We start from the raw sequence: 19,023 nt of genomic DNA on the forward strand, positions 1-19,023 counted from the left end.
CTCTCCTCCTATTGTTTCCTGGTGATGAACGAGCAACAGAGGCTCTAATCTATCTGCAGGGCAGCTCCATTTATCCACGCGGCTGAAAAATAGATGGTATATGAAGTGTAATTTGGTGCCATTGCCCGGCCCTGTCCCTGTGGATGTGTCAGTGCCGGTTTGATTAAATCCCCTTTATAGGAAATCAATACTTTCTTCATTAGGCCTCTCCATTCAACAATCCAGCCTTCTTCATAAACATCAAACCCATGTGGGGAAAAGGGAGAAGAGAAATGAGTGGAATCAGCCACTCCTATTCACTTTGGCTTTCTCCCTCTTCCCCTATTCCCTCAGTCATAACCACCTCCGTCGTCATTCCCCTCTCATTGTTCCCACGTTACTGGAGTGGAGTAAGCAGGCTCAGAGAAGATCAATAGCGGAAATGCTAATGCTCACCAGAGAAAAGGTCTCAGAGAAAAGGGCCTGTAAACCATACACTCTTAGAAAAAGGTTTTTTTGCCTGTCTCCATAGGTGAACCCTTTTGGGTTCCATATAGAACCCTCTGTGGAAAGGGTTCTACATGGAACCAAAAAGGATTCTATGTGTAACCAAAAAGGGTTCTGCAAAGGGTTATCCTATGTGGACAGCCGAAAAACCCTTTTAGGTTCTCGATAGCACCTTTTTTTCTAAGAGTGTACTAATGACCAAGGAAGAAGCCATTGAGAAATATTGCAACCAAACAGCAAATCCCAGCCAAGTAGATAGATCAGACGCAGAGGAACGAATAGCACATTAGTTAGCGTTGACGTTCAATACAGTCAAATGCATCTGTGAACAGCTGGTCAGCTAGCCAGTTCATTTCCCTATGTTCTTTGGGCAGGGGACCTGAGTGGAATCATTTTAAAGGCCGGGAGGGGGTATGACATTTTTTATTTATCCTCCCTTGCTGATAAAGAGATGGCTAGCTCTGGCCACGCTTCCGCCAGGGCTATTTTAATGTTCGCAAGTGTCACCTGCTGTCAATTTAAATTTGAGGAGAGAAGCTCCCTGGAGGCTAATTTGCTGTTGCAGTGGCTACGCGCTAGCGATTGGCAGCTACTGAGGATGCTGCATGCTTTGTAAGCACCCATGACTGATGCCTCCCCGTCACTCTCTATCTCCCCCACATAATCTCTTCCTTCATCCCCTTATGGTGAAGTGTTCTACTTTTGCCAATTGCATTGAAACTTCAGCCACCTACTGTATAGCCTGCCAAAACACGGTACCTGGGTACACCAACCCCCAAAGGAGAACAAAACAAGCTTATTTATCATCCCTTGTTATCCTGAAAGTGGTGTGAAACAGGATTTCACATATCACTGAGGCCCCATTTCAAATCAATTCAGATTGTATTGGTCACATACACATATTTAGTAGATGTTTATCAAAATGCTTGTGTTCCTAGCTCCAACAGTGCAGTAGTATCTAAGAATTCACAACAACACACAAATCTAAAAGAAAAAGAATGGAATTGAGCAATGTTGGAGTGGCATTGACTAAAATTCAGTAGAATAAATACAGTATATACATATGAAATTAGTAAAGCAGTATGTAAACATTATTACAGTGACTAGTGTTCCATTATTAAAGTGGCCAGTGATTCCAAGTATATAGGGTAGAAGCCTCTAAGGTGCAGGGTTGCATAACCGGGTGGAAGCCGGCTAGTGATGGCTATTTTAACAGTATGACGGTCTTGAGGTAGAAGCTGTTTTTCAGTGTCTCGGTCCCAGCTTTGATGCACCTGTACTGACTTCGCCTTCTGGATGATAGCGGGGTGAACAGGCTGTGGCTCGGGTGGTTGATGTCCTTGATGATCTTTTTGACCTTCCTGTGACACCAGGTGCTGTAGGTGCCTTGCGAGGGTTAACGCACTTAAATGTCTTACTCACGTCGGCCATGGAGAATGAGAGAATGACGGACAATGAGTCCACGGAGAATGAGTCCTTGGGAGTGGGCCGTGTCGTTGGCACTGTGTTATCCTCAAAGCGGGTGAAGAGGGAGTTTAGCTTGTCCGGGTGCAAGTCGTCGGTATCTGCAACGTGGCTGGTTTTCCCTTTGGAATCCGTGATTGTCTGTAGACCCTGCCACATACAGTTGAAGTCAATATAGGACTCGTTTATCTGTGGATATAGAGCAGTATGACGGCTGCGTGGTCCCATGGTGTTTATACTTGCGTACTATCTTTTGTACAGATGGACGTGGTACCTTCAGGCGTTTGGAAATTGTTCCCAAAGATGAATCAGACTTGTGGAGGTCTACAATTTTTTTCTGAGGTCTTGGCTGATTTCTTTTGATTTTCACATGATGCCAAGCAAAGAGGCACTGAGTTTGAAGGTAGGCCTTGAAATACATCCACAGGTACACATCCAATTGACTCAAATTATGTCAATTAGCCTATCAAACGCTTCTAAAGCCATGACATAATTATGAAATAATCTGTCTGTAAGCAATTGTTGGAAAAATTACTTGTGTCATGCCCAAAGGAGATGTCCTAACCGCCTTGACAAAAATATAGTTTGTTAACAAGAAATTTGTGGAGTGGTTGAAAAGCAAGTTTTAATGACTCCAACCTAAGTGTATGTAAACTTCCGACTTCATCTGTATATAGGCCATAATACATCATTTACTACAGGTTGAGCTGAAACAGAACCACAAGAAGCTTTTCCAACACCTTGCATCGATACCGTAAACAGATAGACATTATTTCTCTCTGTTTGAATACGTGTCTTCCTGTCCTCCATATGAACTGGCGTGTGGTCCAGGCATTATCAGACTTCCCATTAAGGAGGTACAATTACAGTGAGAGAAAAAAAGGATAATTGCTAAATAAAATTGAGCTCACAAACAACTAGACAGTGTTCAATGAGGAAGATAGCATCTTCAACCATTTTCATTCATGTGAGGCTGATTACAGAATTTTAACATGAAATTGTATTACAAGTGTTCATTTGAATAATAATGAACTTTATTCTCTGCAATGTAGAAATAACTATCTTCATAATTATCATTTATAATTTTAATCGGTGTGGATTAATCTAATGGTGTGCTAATGGACTGTTAAATTAATCTTTACTCTATTGTAATTTATGATAATTTCTTCCCCTCACCTACACGACTCTTGGATCATCCAGTGACACGAATGACATTTGCTGCAGTCTTCTGCATTGACTGGCTGTTGACAGTATGAAGAGGGATCCCGTTTTCGGCGCTTTGAAGTTCGTGACCCGGAGAGTACTGAGATTCTTTAAAAAATCTGCTGCAGGAGGCAAAGACAGTTCCATCGCTGCTTTCATATGCCCCAGAAAGCAGAAGACAAAGTACTGCAGAATTCTGCCCTCATTAACAAAGACTGCAGCCCTCAAATCAAATTCCACTGCGGTCATTAAAAACCAGTTAGAAAAATAGGAGTTGCTTTAATGTGTATTGCATAAACCCTTAAACAGTTCACCCATTTCCTCTAATTTCTGACTGGTAATTTGATATTTGTCGTGCATTGTCATCAAACTGATCAACACATAGATGAAAAACAGGGAGATGTTAGCTACATATTATGTAAATTAGTAAAATGTTTGCTGAGCTAACCATATGAAAAAATACTATGGTATAAATACTACAGTATTTACTGTATTGTTTTTGCAGACTTCGCTGTAGTATTAACTTTAGTATAATGTATTATTTAGAGTTAACTATAGTATAACTACTGTAGTAAAATAACTGTACTATATACAGTACACTATAGTAATTCAAATGTTTGTTTTTGTGGATCGTAGTATACACTGTAGTGTTTTTGCAGACGGTAGTATACTGTAGTATTTATTGTAGTGTTTTTGAGGACCTTATTCTAGTGATTTTCTTATCTTTGACATAGAAGTGGAGGCTTTCTCCTTGAGGAAACCTACTGGAAAAATACACAAATATAAACATTTCCATAACCTGCAGGTGGTTAGGACTGGGGTCTACACATGACCGAGGGATACTTCAGTGTGTAGTATAGTATTCTACAGTATACTATAGTGAGTACTGTAGTATTCTATAGTAAACTGTAGTATTTTTTTATGCAACAGGGGTCAGTGTGCTGCTAACAGATTAGCTTCCTCCACTGTCCCATAGCATACTCTACTGTCCCATACACGTGTGTTGTGAGGCAGAGGAACCAGTGATCCTCTGCCTCACAATACACGTGACCGCCCTCCTTGACAACGTACCAACGGTTTGACCCACCCGAGCTTCTACTGAGTTCCGACAACCAGATGTTCTGGTTTTTAGGGGAAATGGAAAGAGAGCCCGTGACACGAAGTCTGCTTTTGGACGTTAGACGTTAAAAAGGCGACACCATCTTAATCCCTCCTCCACATTTACTGGATTGGTTGAACAGTGTAGAAGAGAACTTCCTGTACTGTTTTTTTTCTTCTTGTCAAGAGCAGTATGTAGGGGATATAGTTTCAGGCATATATTTTACACCATTAAGTTAGGTACCGATTGGATGGCTCCATCCTCAACATGAACTTACAGCACATTCTTAACTTTGTTACACTAAAATCATTTATTAAGCATTTCAATAATTGGGTTTACTACCCCCTGGTTCCCCAGTATAGCTTACATATGCACATAATACAGATTGTGCTACTGTGATTCATCGGAAAATGGCATACAGGCCGTGATTTAGTGTTCTCAATTTTAATTGACACACATTGACATCCCCCTTTTACCTCACAGGAAATATATTTGTAAGGAAATTAAATCAAATCGTGAGGATGAAAACCCTTGTCAACAGCGTTTCATATTCTGATCACCATTTCAGTCAGAGATTGAATCACACATTTGACTATTTGACTACATTTGAATTATAGCTATCTGAAATTCTCAGCTACTTTCCTAGCTCTGAAACAGTCAGCTACGCAACAACATATAGAAATACAGTGGCCAGTTTATTAGGTACACCCAACTAGTACCAGGTCAGACCCCCTGTAGCCTCCAGAAAATAATGAATTCTTTGCCATCAGCATGACACAACAGGAACCTGGATTTGTCGGACCACAATGTTTTTCCAATCCTCAATTGTCCAGTCTTGGTGATCACGTGCCCACTGGAGCCGCTGCTTCTTGTTTTTAGCTGATAGGAGTGAAGACCCGGTGTGGTCGTCTGCTGCAATAGCCCATAGGTGACAAGGACCGATGACTTGTGCGTTCTGAGACGCAGTTCTGCACACTGTTGTAGAATGCCGTTATTTGCCTGTTTGTGGCCCACCTGTTACCTTGTATGATTCTTGCCATTTTCCTTCGATGCTTGGGGTCATTGTCCTGTTGAAACGTATAATCTTCATCCCGGTCGTTTGCACTCTGAAGCAGGTTCTCATCAAAGATTTTCATGTATTCGGCTCCATTCATTGTTCCCTCTATCCTTAACAGTCTCCCTGCCCCTGCCACTGAAAAGCAATCTCATAGCATGATGCTGCCACCGCCCTGCTTCACAGTAGGAATGGTGTTAGATGGGTGATAAGCTGTGCCTGGTTTTCCCCAGACATAGTACTTTGCATTAAGACCAAAGAGTTACATTTTTGTCTCATCAGACCAAATAATCTTTTGCCTTATGATGTGTCTTTCAGGTGCCTTTTTGCAAACTCCAGGTGTGCTGTCATGTGCTTTTTTCTTATGTGCTTCCATCTGGCCACTCTCCCATGAAGCCAAGATTAGTAAAGTTCTGTAGAGACGGTTGCCCTTCTGGCAGGTTCTCCCATCTCAGCCAAGGAACTCTGTAGTTCTGTCAGAGTGGTCATCGGGTTCTTGGTCACCTCCCTGACCAAGGTCCTTCATTTTGGTCAGTTTGGTTGAACGACCAGCTCTATGAAGTGGCTGGGTAGTTCCATATTTTTTCCATTTCCCAATGATGGAGACCACTGTGCTCTTGAAAAACGTTTAACACTCTAGAAATTGTTTAATACCCTTCCCCCGGATACATGCCTCATCACAATTATATCTTGGAGATCTACGGACAGTTCCTTAGACTTCATGGTATAGTTTATGCTCTGACATGCACTGTCGACTGTGGGACCTTATAGACAGGTGTGTTTCTTTCTAAATCATGTACAACCAATTGAATTGGCCACAGTTGGACTCCAATCAAGGTGATGTGACAGCTCAAGGATGTTCAAAGGAAATTGGATGCACCTGACCACAAATTGGAGTGTCATAGCAAAAGGGGTGTGAATACTTATAGTACCAGTCAAAAGTGTGGACACATCTACTCATTCTAGGGTTTTCTTTATTTTACTATTTTCTACATTGTAGAATAATAGTGAAGGCATCAACACTGTGAAATAACACATACAGTGGCAAGAAAAAGTATGTACCCTTTGGAAATACCTGGAATACCTTGGTCATCAAATTTGATCTGATCTTCATCTAAGTCACAACAATAGACAAACACAGTCTGCTTAAATCTAATAACGCACAAACAATTATACGTTATCATGTCTTTATTGAACACACTGTGTAAACATTCACAGTGCAGAGTGGAAAAAGTATGTGAACCCTTGGATTTAATAACTGTTTGACCCTCCTTTGGCAGCAATAACCTCAACCAAACGTTTTCTGTAGTTGCGGATCAGACCTGCGCAACGCTCAGGAGGCATTTTGGACCCTTCCTCTTTACAAAACTGTTTCAGTTCAGCAATATTCTTGGGATGTCTGGTGTGAACTGCTCGAGGTCATGCCACAGCATCTCAATCGGGTTGAGGTCAGGACTCTGACTGGGCCACTCCAGAAGGGGTATTTTCTTCTGTTGAAGCCATTCTGTTGATTTACTTCTGTGTTTTGGGTCGTTGTCCTGTTGCATCACCCAACTTCTGTTGAGCTTCAATTGGCGGACAGATAGCCTAACATTCTCCTGCAAAATGTCTTGATACACTTGGGAATTCATTTTTCCGTCGATGATAGCAAGCTGTCCAGGCCCTGAGGCAGCAAAGCAGCCCCAAACCATGATGCTCCCTCCACCATACTTGACAGTTAAGATGAGTTTTTGATGTTGGTGTGCTGTGCCTTTTTTTCTCCACACATAGTGTTGTGTGTTCCTTCCAAAAACCTCAACAATAGTGTCATCTTTCCACAGAATATTTTGCCAGTAGCGCTGTGGAACATCCAGGTGCACTTCTGCAAACTTCAGACGTGCAGCTATGTTTTTTTTTTTGGACAGCAGTGGCTTCTTCCGTGGTGTCCTCCCGTGAACACCATTCTTGTTTAGTGTTTTACGTATCGTAGACTCATCAACAGAGATGTTAGCATGTTCCAGAGATTTCTGTAAGTCTTAAGCTGACACTCTAGAATTCTTCTTAACCTCATTGAGCATTTTGCGCTGTGCTCTTGCAGTCATCTTTGCAAGACGGCCACTCATAGGTAGAGTAGCAACAGTGCTGAACTTTCTCCATTTATAGACAATTTGTCATACCGTGGACTGATATACATCAAGGCTTTTAGAGATACTTTTGTAACCCTTTCCAGCTTTATGCAAGTCAACAATTCTTAATCTTAGGTCTACTGAGATGTATTTTCTTCGAGGCATGGTTCACATCAGGCAATTCTTCTTGTGAACAGCAAACTCAAATTTTGTGAGTGTTTTTTTATAGGGCAAGGCATCTCTAACCAACATCTCCAATCTCATCTCACTGATTGGACTCCAGGTTAGCTGACTCCTGACTTCAATTAGATTTAGGTGAAGTAATTATTTAATGTGTTTGAGGCAATCAGTTGTGTTGTGACAAGGTAGGTATACAGAAGATAGCCTTATTTGGTAAAAGACCCAATTCCATATTATGGCAAGATCTGCTCAAATAAGCAAAGAGAAATGACAGTCCGTCATTACTTTAAGACAAGAACTTTTAAAGTTTCTTCAAGTGCAGTCAAAAAAACATGATAAGTTCATTAGAGTTACCAGCCTCATAAATGACAGCACAAATAAATGCTTCACAGAGTTCAAGTAACAGACACATCTCAACATCAACTGTACAGAGGAGACTGTGAGAATCAGGCCTTCATGGTCGAATTGCTGCAAAGAAACCACTAATAAAGGACATCAATAAGAAGAAGAGACTTGCTTGAGCCAAGAAACACGAGCAATGGTCATTAGACCGGTGGAAATGTGTCCTTTGTTCTGATGAGTCCAAATTTGCGATTTTTGGTTCCAACCGGCGTGTCTTTGTGAGACGCAGAGTAGGTGAACAGATGATCCCCCTCAAGCCGATACCACAACGGCCCTCAAAGAACTTCACTGGACTTTATGCAAACTGGAAACCATATATCCTGAGGCTGCATTTATTGTAGCTGGGGATTTTAACAAAGTAAATGTGCGGAAAACGCTACAGAAATTCTATCAACACATTGACTGCAGTACTTGCGCTGCTAAAACACTTGACCACTGCTGCTCCAACTTCTGGGATGCCAACAATTTATCAGGAAGTGTATAAGAGATGTTGTACCCACTGTGACTGTTAAAACCTACCCTAACCAGAAACCGTGGATAGATGGCAGCATTCGCGCAAAACTGAAAGTGGGAATGACCGCATTTAACCATGGCAATGTGACTGGGAATATGGCCGAATACAAACAGTGTAGTTATTCCCTCCGTAAGACAATCAAACAGGCAAAACGTCAGTATAGAAACAAAGTGGAGTCGCAATTCAACGGCTCAGACACAAGATGTATGTGGCAGGATCTACAGACAATCACGGACTACAAAGGGAAAACCAGTCACGTCGCGGACACCGATGTCCTGCTTCCGGACAAATTAAACACCTTCTTTGCCCACTTTGAGGATAACACAGTGCCACCAACATGGCCCGCACCAAGGACTGTGGGCTCTCCTTCTCTGTGGCCGATGTAAGACATGTAAGTGTGTTAATCCTCGCAAGGCTGCCGGCCCAGACAGCATCCCTAGCCGGGTCCTCAGAACATGCGCAGACCAGCTGGCTGGAGTATTAACCTGTTGGGGATAGGGGGCAGTATTTGCACGGCCGGAAAAAAAAGTACCCGATTTAATCTGGTTACTACTCCTGCCCAGTAACTAGAATATGCATATAATTGTTTGATTTGGATAGAAAACACCCTAAAGTTTCTAAAACTGTTTGAATGGTGTCTGTGAGTATAACAGAACTCATTTGGCAGGCCAAAACCTGAGAAGATTCCAAACAGGAAGCGCTCTCTCTGACCATTTCATGGCCTTCTTGATCATCTCTAACCAAAACAGGGGATCTCTGGCATAACGTGACATTTTCTAACGCTCCCATAGGCTCTCAGAAGGCGCCAGAACGATGAATGGTGGCTTTGCAGGCCCTGGCTGAAAAACATTAGCGCATTTGGTAAGTGGTCGATCTGAGGACAATGAGATTGGAGGCGCGTGCACGAGCCGACACCATGTTTACTTTCTCTCTCTTTGAACGAAAACAACGACTCCCGGTCAGAATATTATCGCTTTTTTACGAGAAAAATAACATAAAAATTGATTTTAAACAGCGTTTGACATGCTTCGAAGTACGGTAATGGAATATTTTGAAATTTGTCACGAAACGCATTGGGCGCGTCACCCTTCTTTACCCTTCGGATAGTGTCTTGAACGCACAAACAAAACGCCGCTATTTGGATATAACTATGGATTATTTGGAACCAAACCAACATTTGTTATTGAAGTAGAAGTCCTGGGAGTGCATTCTGACGAAGAACAGCAAAGGTAATCAAACTTTTCTAATAGTAAATCGGAGTTTGGTGAGTAGCACACTTGGTGGGTGTCAAAATAGCTAGCCTGTGATGGCCGGGCTATCTACTCAGAATATTGCAAAATGTGCTTTCACCGAAAAGCTATTTTAAAATCGGACATAGCGAGTGCATAAAGGAGTTCTGTATTGATAATTCTTAAAATAATTGTTATGTTTTTTGTGAACGTTTATCGTGAGTAATTTAGTAAATTCACCAGAAGTGTTCGGTGGGAATGCTAGTCACATGCTAATGTAAAAAGATGGTTTTTGATATAAATATGAACTTGATTGAACAAAACATGCATGTATTGTATAACATAATGTCCTAGGATTGTCATCTGATGAAGATCATCAAAGGTTAGTGCTGCATTTCGCTGTGGTTTGGGTTTATGTGACATTATATGCTAGCTTGAAAAATGGGTGTCTGATTATTTCTGTCTGGGTACTCTGCTGACATAATCTAATGTTTTGCTTTCGTTGTAAAGCCTTTTTGAAATCGGACAGTGTGGTTAGATTAATGAGAGTCTTGTCTTTAAAATGGTGTAAAATAGTCATATGTTTGAGAAATTGAAGTAATAGCATTTCTAAGGTATTTGAATATCGCGCCACGGGATTACACTGGCTGTTGAGTAGGTGGGACGCAAGCGTCCCACTGGCCCAGAGAGGTTAACGGACATTTTCAATCTCTCTCTATCCCAGTCTGCTGTCCCCACATGCTTCAAGATGGCCACCATTGTTCCTGTACCCAAGAAAACAAAGGTAACTGAACTAAATGACTATCGCCCCGTAGCACTCACTTCTGTCATCATGAAGTGCTTTGAGAGACTAGTCAAGGATCATATCACCTCTACCTTACCTGACACCCTAGACCCACTTCAATTTGCTTACCGTCCCAGTAGATCCACAGACAATGCAATCGCCATCGCCCTGCACACTGCCCTATCCCATCTGGACAAGAGGAATACCGATTTCAGGGAACAGCAGAGGGAGCTCCCCCTATCCACATCGACGGGACCGCAGTGGAGAAGGTGGAAAGCTTCAAGTTCCTCGGCGTACATATCACTGACAAACTGAAATGGTCCACCCACACAGACAGTGTGGTGAAGAATGCGCAACAGTGACTCTTCAACCTCAGGAGGCTTAAGAAATGTGACTTGGCACCTAAAACCCACAAACTTTTACAGATGCACAATTGAGAGCATCCTGTCGGGCTGTATCACCGCCTGGTACGGCAACTGCATCGCCCGCAACCACAGGACTCTCCAGAGGGTGGTGCGGTCTGTCCAACACATCAAACTACCTTCCCTCCAGTACACCTACAGCACCCAATGTCACAGAAAGGCCAAAAAGATCATCAAGGATAACAACCACCCGAGCGACTGCCTGTTCACCCCGCTATCATCCAGAAGGCGAGGTCAGAACAGGTGCATCTCAAGACGATCAGACTGTTAAATAGCCATCACCAGCACATTAAAGGCTGCTGCCCTATATACATACACTAGAAATCACTGGCCACTTTAATAATGGAACACTAGTCACTTTAATAATGTTTACATATTTTGCATTATCCATCTCATATGTATATACTGTATTCTATTCAATTCCACTGTATCTTAGTCTATGCCGCTCTGACATATTTATATTACAATAATTATATATTCTTAATTCCATTCCTTTACTTTAGATTTGGGTGTATTGTTGTGAAATCATTAGATATTACTTGTTAGATATTACGGCACTGTTGGAGCTATAAAAATAAGCATTTTACTACATTCGCAATAACATCAGCTAAACACGTGTAGGTGACCAATAACATTCTATTTGATTTTGATGTGTGGTAGCCACCGTGAAGCATGGAGGAGGAGATGTGATGTGGGGGGGTGCTTTGCTGGTGACACTGTCTGTGATTTATGTACAATTTAAGGCACACTTAACCAGCATGGCTACCACAGCATTCTGCAGCAATACGCCATCCCATCTGGTTTGCGCTAGTGGTACTCTCATTTGTTTTTCAACAGTATAATGACCCAACACACCTCCAGGCTGTGTAATGGCTACTTGACCAAGAAGGAGAGTGATGGAGTGCTGCATCAGATGACCTGACCTCCACAATCACCCGACCTCAGAGTGAAGGAAAATAACTCCTTCAAGACTGTTGGAAAAGCATTCCAGGTGAAGCTGGTTGAGAGAATGCCAAGAGTGTGCAAAGCTGTCATCAAGGCAAAGGGTGGCTACTTTGAAGAATCACAAATGTAAAATATATTTTGATTTGTTTAACACTTTTTTGGTTGCTACATGATTTCATATGTGTTATTTCATAGTTTTGATGTCTTCACTATTATTCTACAATGTAGAAAATAGTCAAAATAAAGAAAAACACTTGAGTAGGTGTGTCCAAACTTTTGAATGGTACTGTATGTAAATTAGTTATTTCTGTATTTAATTTTCACTACATTTGCAAAAAAATATTAAAACATGTTTTCACTTAGTCATTATAGTGTATTGTGTGTAGATGGGTGAGAAAAACATATTTAATCCATTTTGAATTCAGGCTGTAACAACAAAATGTGGAATAAGTCAAAGGGTATGAATACATTCTGAAGGCACTATATCTACGTTACAAGATTGAAACAATTGTTAATCCTAACCCCACTGAAAGTGGTGAAGGAGCTAACGATTGAGAGACGTCAGGGGTTGAATGAAACAATAAGGAAGGGAAGCCGAAAATGTATTGATGTTTGAGCCATGCCATATCAACACAGGGTCTACCACATTCTCATCAGATGGTCATAGACATAACTAGGCCTAATTACTTTCTCTCCAAATCCAAATGAGTTTCTGCATTTCTGATTTAATTTGTTTGATTACAGACTACAACTTGAAATTGAGTCCAGTACTTAGGAAATTAGACTATTTGTATGATGACATTGGAATTAACAGTGTTTGTGACTTCACTGCCTCAGCAAAAACATAATCTGAGTCACTAAAACCAACAGCAAACTAGAATATGTTTCTTCTAAAGAGGAAGAACCATATAAAGGGTTTCTTTTTCAGGCAGTTAGAGAAGAAAGGGTACAGTATGAACTGAGGATAAGTCAAGCTCCGTTTGATCTAAAAATGAATGACCTCTTGCCTCCGTTCTTCAGACATCCACCAGAAGTAAAATGCAAGGTGTGAAACATTTTCAGTATATGCATATTGCTTCTTTATTTGTCATATCTAAGTAGCTCACGATTTTGTTATGACCAATCAAGCAAGATGACAGACATTTCAGTTCTCAGGCAAACTAATGGGAAAAAAGCTGTTTCAGCGTTCCCATTTAATGCATTTTAGGCTAAACAAATAAATGTGCTACACCTGGAGACATTTGTCCATCGTGAAAAACACAACCACTGTTTTCTAAATCTTTGAAACAGGATTTTCCCGAATTCGCACCCTCTATTCAAAGAGCATAACGTACTGTAGGTCACCTGCAGAAACTGGGTAGGTGTGTCCACACTTTTGACTGGTTCTGTATGTGTTTGCATTGTGCAGGGCTCATTTGAAAAAGAGACTTATTAACCACCCTGTTAAAATAATGGTTAATAATACATATTCTTGCTAAAGGAGGACTACAGTAGCCTACTGATGGTAAATTACTTTAATATCACTCACATAATCCATGATGGTCTGATGGGGGTCCCTACAAGGTTGAAGAAAGGCTAACAGGAATGAGTTGTGCAGTTTCAGAAAGGGCAGAATGAAACACTGCTGATACACCCAAGTGATTGTCCCCAAGTAATGGGGAAAATGCAACTGTCTGTATCGTATTGAAATTCGAATGCGAAGAGTCCATGGCCCTTAAGTCACAAGTCACTTGTTAATGAAGATCAAACCACCTTTTCAAGTCTTTTCAATCCAGTTGGGGAAACATGTGGTGCTGCTCATTCCAGTGAGATGAACACGCACACAGCAGCACAAGAGTACAGCTCTCCTGTGATCATAATTTACTCTGGCCTGCTCTGCAGATCCATTAATTAGGTCTGCTGAGCTCCTGTGTCACCTACCATCCAAGTGGCTGAGAGGGGGTTAGCATGCTAGCGTAGTAGCCTAATAAGCGCCATATGTGGGATGTTTTTTGGCATTGAGATGTGGCTTTATTTATATTTATTCCTTATTTTACCAGCTGAGTTGACTGATAATACTTTCTCATTTACAGCAACGACCTTGGGAAAGTTATAAAATATAGTGAAAATACATAGTTAACCTACGTATAAAATATATAAGCAAGCAAAAAACATAAATAAAACAAAAGGAAACATAAGATCAAGCATAGAATCATCAGAAATAAACACATTCTTCCTTAAGGTACTCACTAGGGATGCAAGGGTAGAGTGGGCCCATGGTTTGGTAGGTATCACGGTTTGTGGGCCGCGGTAACGGTACGGTTTCGGTATCGTTATATTTAAGAAAAAAATAAAAACACACCCTTTATTTTGCCTATAGATAAATAAAACGTTCCATTCAGAAAAATGGCAGCATGACTGACTAGGCCTGGTTTCTGTCTCTACTGTATGAAATAAATCAAGTGGAGAAAAACATTAAAATTACAAGTGCTTCTTCGCTTTGACAACCTGTAGCTCTTCATCTCCCAATCCAGTACATTGTGAACCGTCACAGTGAGATAGCTTAGAGTTGCCCTGGAGGTCCAACTACCAGTGGAGAGAGCTAGATAGGGTGTTTGTGTCAATTCTTTTTCAATTTGTCTCCGTGATGTTTCATAGAGTTTGGGAATTACTTTGCTGCTTAAATGTGTGCGGGAGGGGACATTGTAACATGGTTCAATTTCTTTCATCAGGTGACGATATCCCGAGTCAGTAACCACTGCAAATCTTTGGCTATGAATACTCCCACTGCTTTCGTTATTTCTTTATGTTTTTCTGAATTTGTCGCAAATTGTTGTTGGAAGGCAGCAGCAAAAGATTGTGTTTTCGCTAACGAGTGGACTCTCCTTGCTCCAGCTCCACCTGCAAGGGATACAGCCAGGTGATGGCGACGTAAATGACACATCATGTTAGAAGTGTTTCCACTCGAGTAGCCGACAGTGGCAAAGCAATGTTTGCAGAGTGTACTTTGTTTGTTTACGGTCTTCTTACCCTTGTCATTGTATTGAACGCTGAATCCAAAATATTCCCACAAGGCGGACTTGAAAGACGTCGGAGCCTCTTCAAATTTGCTTCTCTCTGTCTTGCTAGTGCTCGCCATTGTCACATTGGAGCTGAAAGAATATTTGTTTTTAGTTTCCCCTCTCTTCATGGGGCCCCTTTAGGGAGGTTTCCTACTGAGATGTCATTGCAAATCGTACATTGGTTGTTTAAGGGGGAGGGGGGTTGCGGTCACTGCGTTTGCCACATTTTGAGACTTTGCTGTGGAGTAAAGTTTGTCAGCCCTCAGGAGCCCCCTAACGGCCACAAGCTGCGTGTCTGGATCTGTGGATCTGAATGTACAACGTGCCTGTAGCAAGTTTTGGAAATTGTAGGAAAATGACAGGCATACTGTAATTTCGCGGTTCACCTGTGCGTATTGAACTGGAGGGGGCATACCGAAGGTTCAATAACATACTGTGTACCGTTGCATCCCTAGTCCTTACACACCCATCTGAACTGCTTCAGTGGCACCTAAACCGTTCCACAAGCAAAGTGCAAAATAACTAAAGGCAGATCTATCGAACTGTTTCGAGATCAAAAGGGATCTCCAGAAGTAGCCATCCCTGAGACAGTGTCTAATAGACTGTAAACTCAGCAAAAAAAGAACCATCCTCTCACTGTCAACTGCGTTTATTTTCAGCAAACTTAACATAATTGAATGAACATAACATTCAACAACTGAGACATAAACTGAACAAGTTCCACAGACATGGAATAATGTGTTGGAATAATGTGTCGCTGAAAAAAGGGGGGTCAAAATCAAAAGTAACAGTCAGTATCTGGTGTGGCCACCAGCTGCATTAAGTACTGCAGTGCATCTCCTCCTCATGGACTGCACCAGATCTGCCATTTCTTGCTGTGAGATGTTACCCCACTCTTCCACCAAGGCACCTGCAAGTTCCCAGACAGGGCTAGGGAATGGCCCTAGCCCTCACCCTCCAATCCAACAGGTCCCAGACGAGCTCAATGGGTTTGAGATCCGGGCTCTTCGCTGGCCATGGCAGAACACTGACATTCCTGTCTTGCAGGAAATCACGCACAGAACGAGTAGTATGGCTGGTGGCATTGTCATGCTGGAGGGTCATGTCAGGATGAGCTTGCAGGAAGGGTACCACATGAGGGAGGAGGATGTCTTCCCTGTAACCCCCAGCTTTGAGATTGCCTGCAATGACAACAAGCTCAATCCGATGATGCTGTGACACACCGCCTCAGACCATGACGGACCCTCCACCTCCAAATCGATCCCGTTCCAGAGTACAGGCCTTGGTGTAATGCTCATTCCTTCGATGATAAACATGAATCCGACCATCACCCCTGGTGAGACAAAACCGCGACTCATCAGTGAAGAGCACAGTTTTCCAATTCTGTCTGGTCCAGCGACGGTGGGCTTGTGCCCATAGGCAACGTTGGTGCCGGTGATGTCTGGGAAGGACCTGCCTTACAACAGGCCTACAAGCCCTCAGTCCAGCCTCTCTCAGCCTATTGCGGACAGTCTGAGCATTGATGGAGGGATTGTGCATTCCTGGTGTAACTCGGGCAGTTGTTGTTGCCATCCTGTACCTGTCCCGCAGGTGGGATGTTCGGATGTACCGATCCTGTGCAGGTGTTGTTACACATGGTCTGCCGCTGCGAGGACAATCAGCTGTCCATCCTGTCTCCCTGTAGCACTGTCTTAGGCGTCTCAGAGTACGGACATTGCAATGTATTGCCCTGGCCACATCTGCAGTCCTCATGCCTCCTTGCAGCATGCCTAAGGCACGTTCACACAAATGAGCAAGGACCCTGGCTATATTTCTTTTGGTGCTTTTCAGAGTCAGTAGGCCTCTTTAGTGTCCTCAGTTTTCATAACTGTGACCTTAATTGCCTACCGTCTGTAAGCTGTTAGCGTCGTAATGACCGTTCCACAGCTGCATGTTCATTAATTGTTTATGGTTCATTGAACAAGAATGGGAAACAGTGTTTAAACCCTTTACAATGAAAATCTGAAGTTATTTGGATTTTTACGAATTATCTTTGAACGACAGGGTCCTGAAAAAGGGACGTTTCTTTTTTTTACTGAGTTTAGCATGCTTCTGTCTATTTGAGCTGGTCAGTATGTGTTGGCAAGAGAAGTTAGGTGCTGTGGTAGTTTATGCAAGAGGACATTATTAACAATTGATCTATGATGTGTGCTGAAACTATCACCCGTAATACATTTATTTAAAATGTTATAATTAACTATACAAGTCAGTTAAGAACAAATTCTTATTTACAATGACAGCCTTCCCCTGACGACACTTGGCCAATTGTGCGCCGCCCTATAGGACTACCAATCACAGCCAGATGTGATACAGCCTGCATTCGAACCAGGGACTATAGCAACATCTCTTGTACTGAGATGCAGTGCCTTAGACCACTGCGCCACTTGGGAGCACCCCCCCAAAAGCATAATGCACTTTGATAAACTGTGTCCAGTGGCAGCTGCATTGACGATATATATATATTGATGATATCGCTATAATCATAGACTAGAATGAATGTCGACTGAATTATTTATTTTCTGCTATTTAATGAAATGTTTTATTTAACCTAACTCACCAACATGCTTTTTGAAGGAAATCCTTAATCCAACTGCCTAGATATTTATAAGCGGGGACAAGATCGATGAAGGCACCATCCAATGTATGTATGTATGTATGTATGTATGTATGTATGTATGTATGTATGTATGTATGTATGTATAAATAAATCAGTTAAATTTTTACGTGATTTGGAAAATAACATATACTTATTTTTACCTGCATTAACTACCAGTTTCAGTTTAACAAAGGCTTTCTGGAATGCAATAAAGGAAGATTGAAGCTCCGAACTAGCCTGGTCAGCCATGGGGGCAATAGCATACACAACAGTGTCATCTGCATACAGGTGAACGTTTTTTTTGTTTTTTTTTACAGATTAACAATATTGGTTTATGGGAATAGTCAAAAGAAACAGACATTGGAATTGATCCCTGTGGGACACTCTTTGTTTTGTCCAGAAAAATCAGGTTTTAACACCATCCGTTAAATTATTTTCAAACCAGCTACATGCAGGCTGGTTCAGGCCAATTGATGAAAGCCTCTGAATAAGTAATGAGTGATCCACAGTGTCAAAGACAGGCCAATAAAAAGGGCTGCAGAGTATTCTTCCTATCCATATAATTAATAACGTTTAAAACCATAGAAGTATCAGAAATAGTGCTATGACCAGGTCTGAAAATCAACTGATGATCATTTAGAATACATTTCGTAGTTAAAAAGCATCTAAGTTGAATATTTACCAAAGTTTCTAAGATTTTAACAAGGAAAGAGTTTGGAAATTTGGCGTTAACAGGTTAAACTCGTTTTTCAACCACTCCAAACTTCTTGTTAACAAACTATAGTTTTGGCAAGTTGGTTAGGACATCTACTTTGTGCATGACACAAGTCATTTTTTAAACAATTGTTTACAGACCAGTGGTTTTTACACAATTGTTAACAGACCAGTGGTCTTTACATTAACCAGTGGTTAATATACCGGTAACGTCAAATTAGGCGGAGGGGAGGAGTGGGAGTAGATGTGACAGTACCCCCCCAACAAAAAAATGCTGGCCAGAGGGACGGCGGCGAAGGTGGAAATCACGGATGATGTTGGGATCCAGAATGTCCTCCACCGGAACCCAACACCGCTCCTCTAGGATCCCTCCCAGTACACCAGATACTGGAGCCGAACCCCATGATGTACAGTGCCCAGTAGAAATCTGACAGCATAGGCCGGACCCCCCCTGGAGGGGTGTTGTGGGGGACAGCATCAGGTTGGGGACCATGAACCACCGACCTGAGAAGGGAGACATGAACGGCTCTACAAACGGGGGTTCAGCTTCTTGCGGGGCAGGCGAAGTGGGAGGTTCCTGGTAGAAAGCCAGACACAATCCCCAGGGTGGTACACGTGGGTCTCACTCCGGTGGCAGTCTGCCTGCTCCTTTTGACGTTGGACGGCACACTGGAGACTCACGTGAGCATCGCTCTACACTTCTGCTCACCTTTTGCTCACTCAACAGCAGGAGTTTCGGTCTGGCC

General features: G+C 42.1%; 1 protein-coding gene across 3 annotated transcripts in view; it reads right to left on the reverse strand.

Moving 5' to 3' along the window:
- Positions 1-19,023, reverse strand: part of raly (RALY heterogeneous nuclear ribonucleoprotein) — a 154,628-nt gene that overhangs the window by 90,102 nt on the left and 45,503 nt on the right. Inside the window, exon 1 of one of the 3 annotated variants that reach the window (XM_029776426.1) lies at positions 14,897-15,063. The exons of the other annotated variants lie outside the window; for them this stretch is intronic. Coding sequence (XP_029632286.1) covers positions 14,897-15,056 — 160 coding nt within the window. The 5' untranslated portion in view covers positions 15,057-15,063. Of the gene's footprint in view, positions 1-14,896; positions 15,064-19,023 lie in introns of those variants that run through there. 3 annotated transcript variants of the gene reach the window in all.

This window comes from Salmo trutta, chromosome 14 (assembly GCF_901001165.1).
Source record: "Salmo trutta chromosome 14, fSalTru1.1, whole genome shotgun sequence".
Taxonomy (NCBI): Eukaryota; Metazoa; Chordata; class Actinopteri; order Salmoniformes; family Salmonidae; genus Salmo; species Salmo trutta.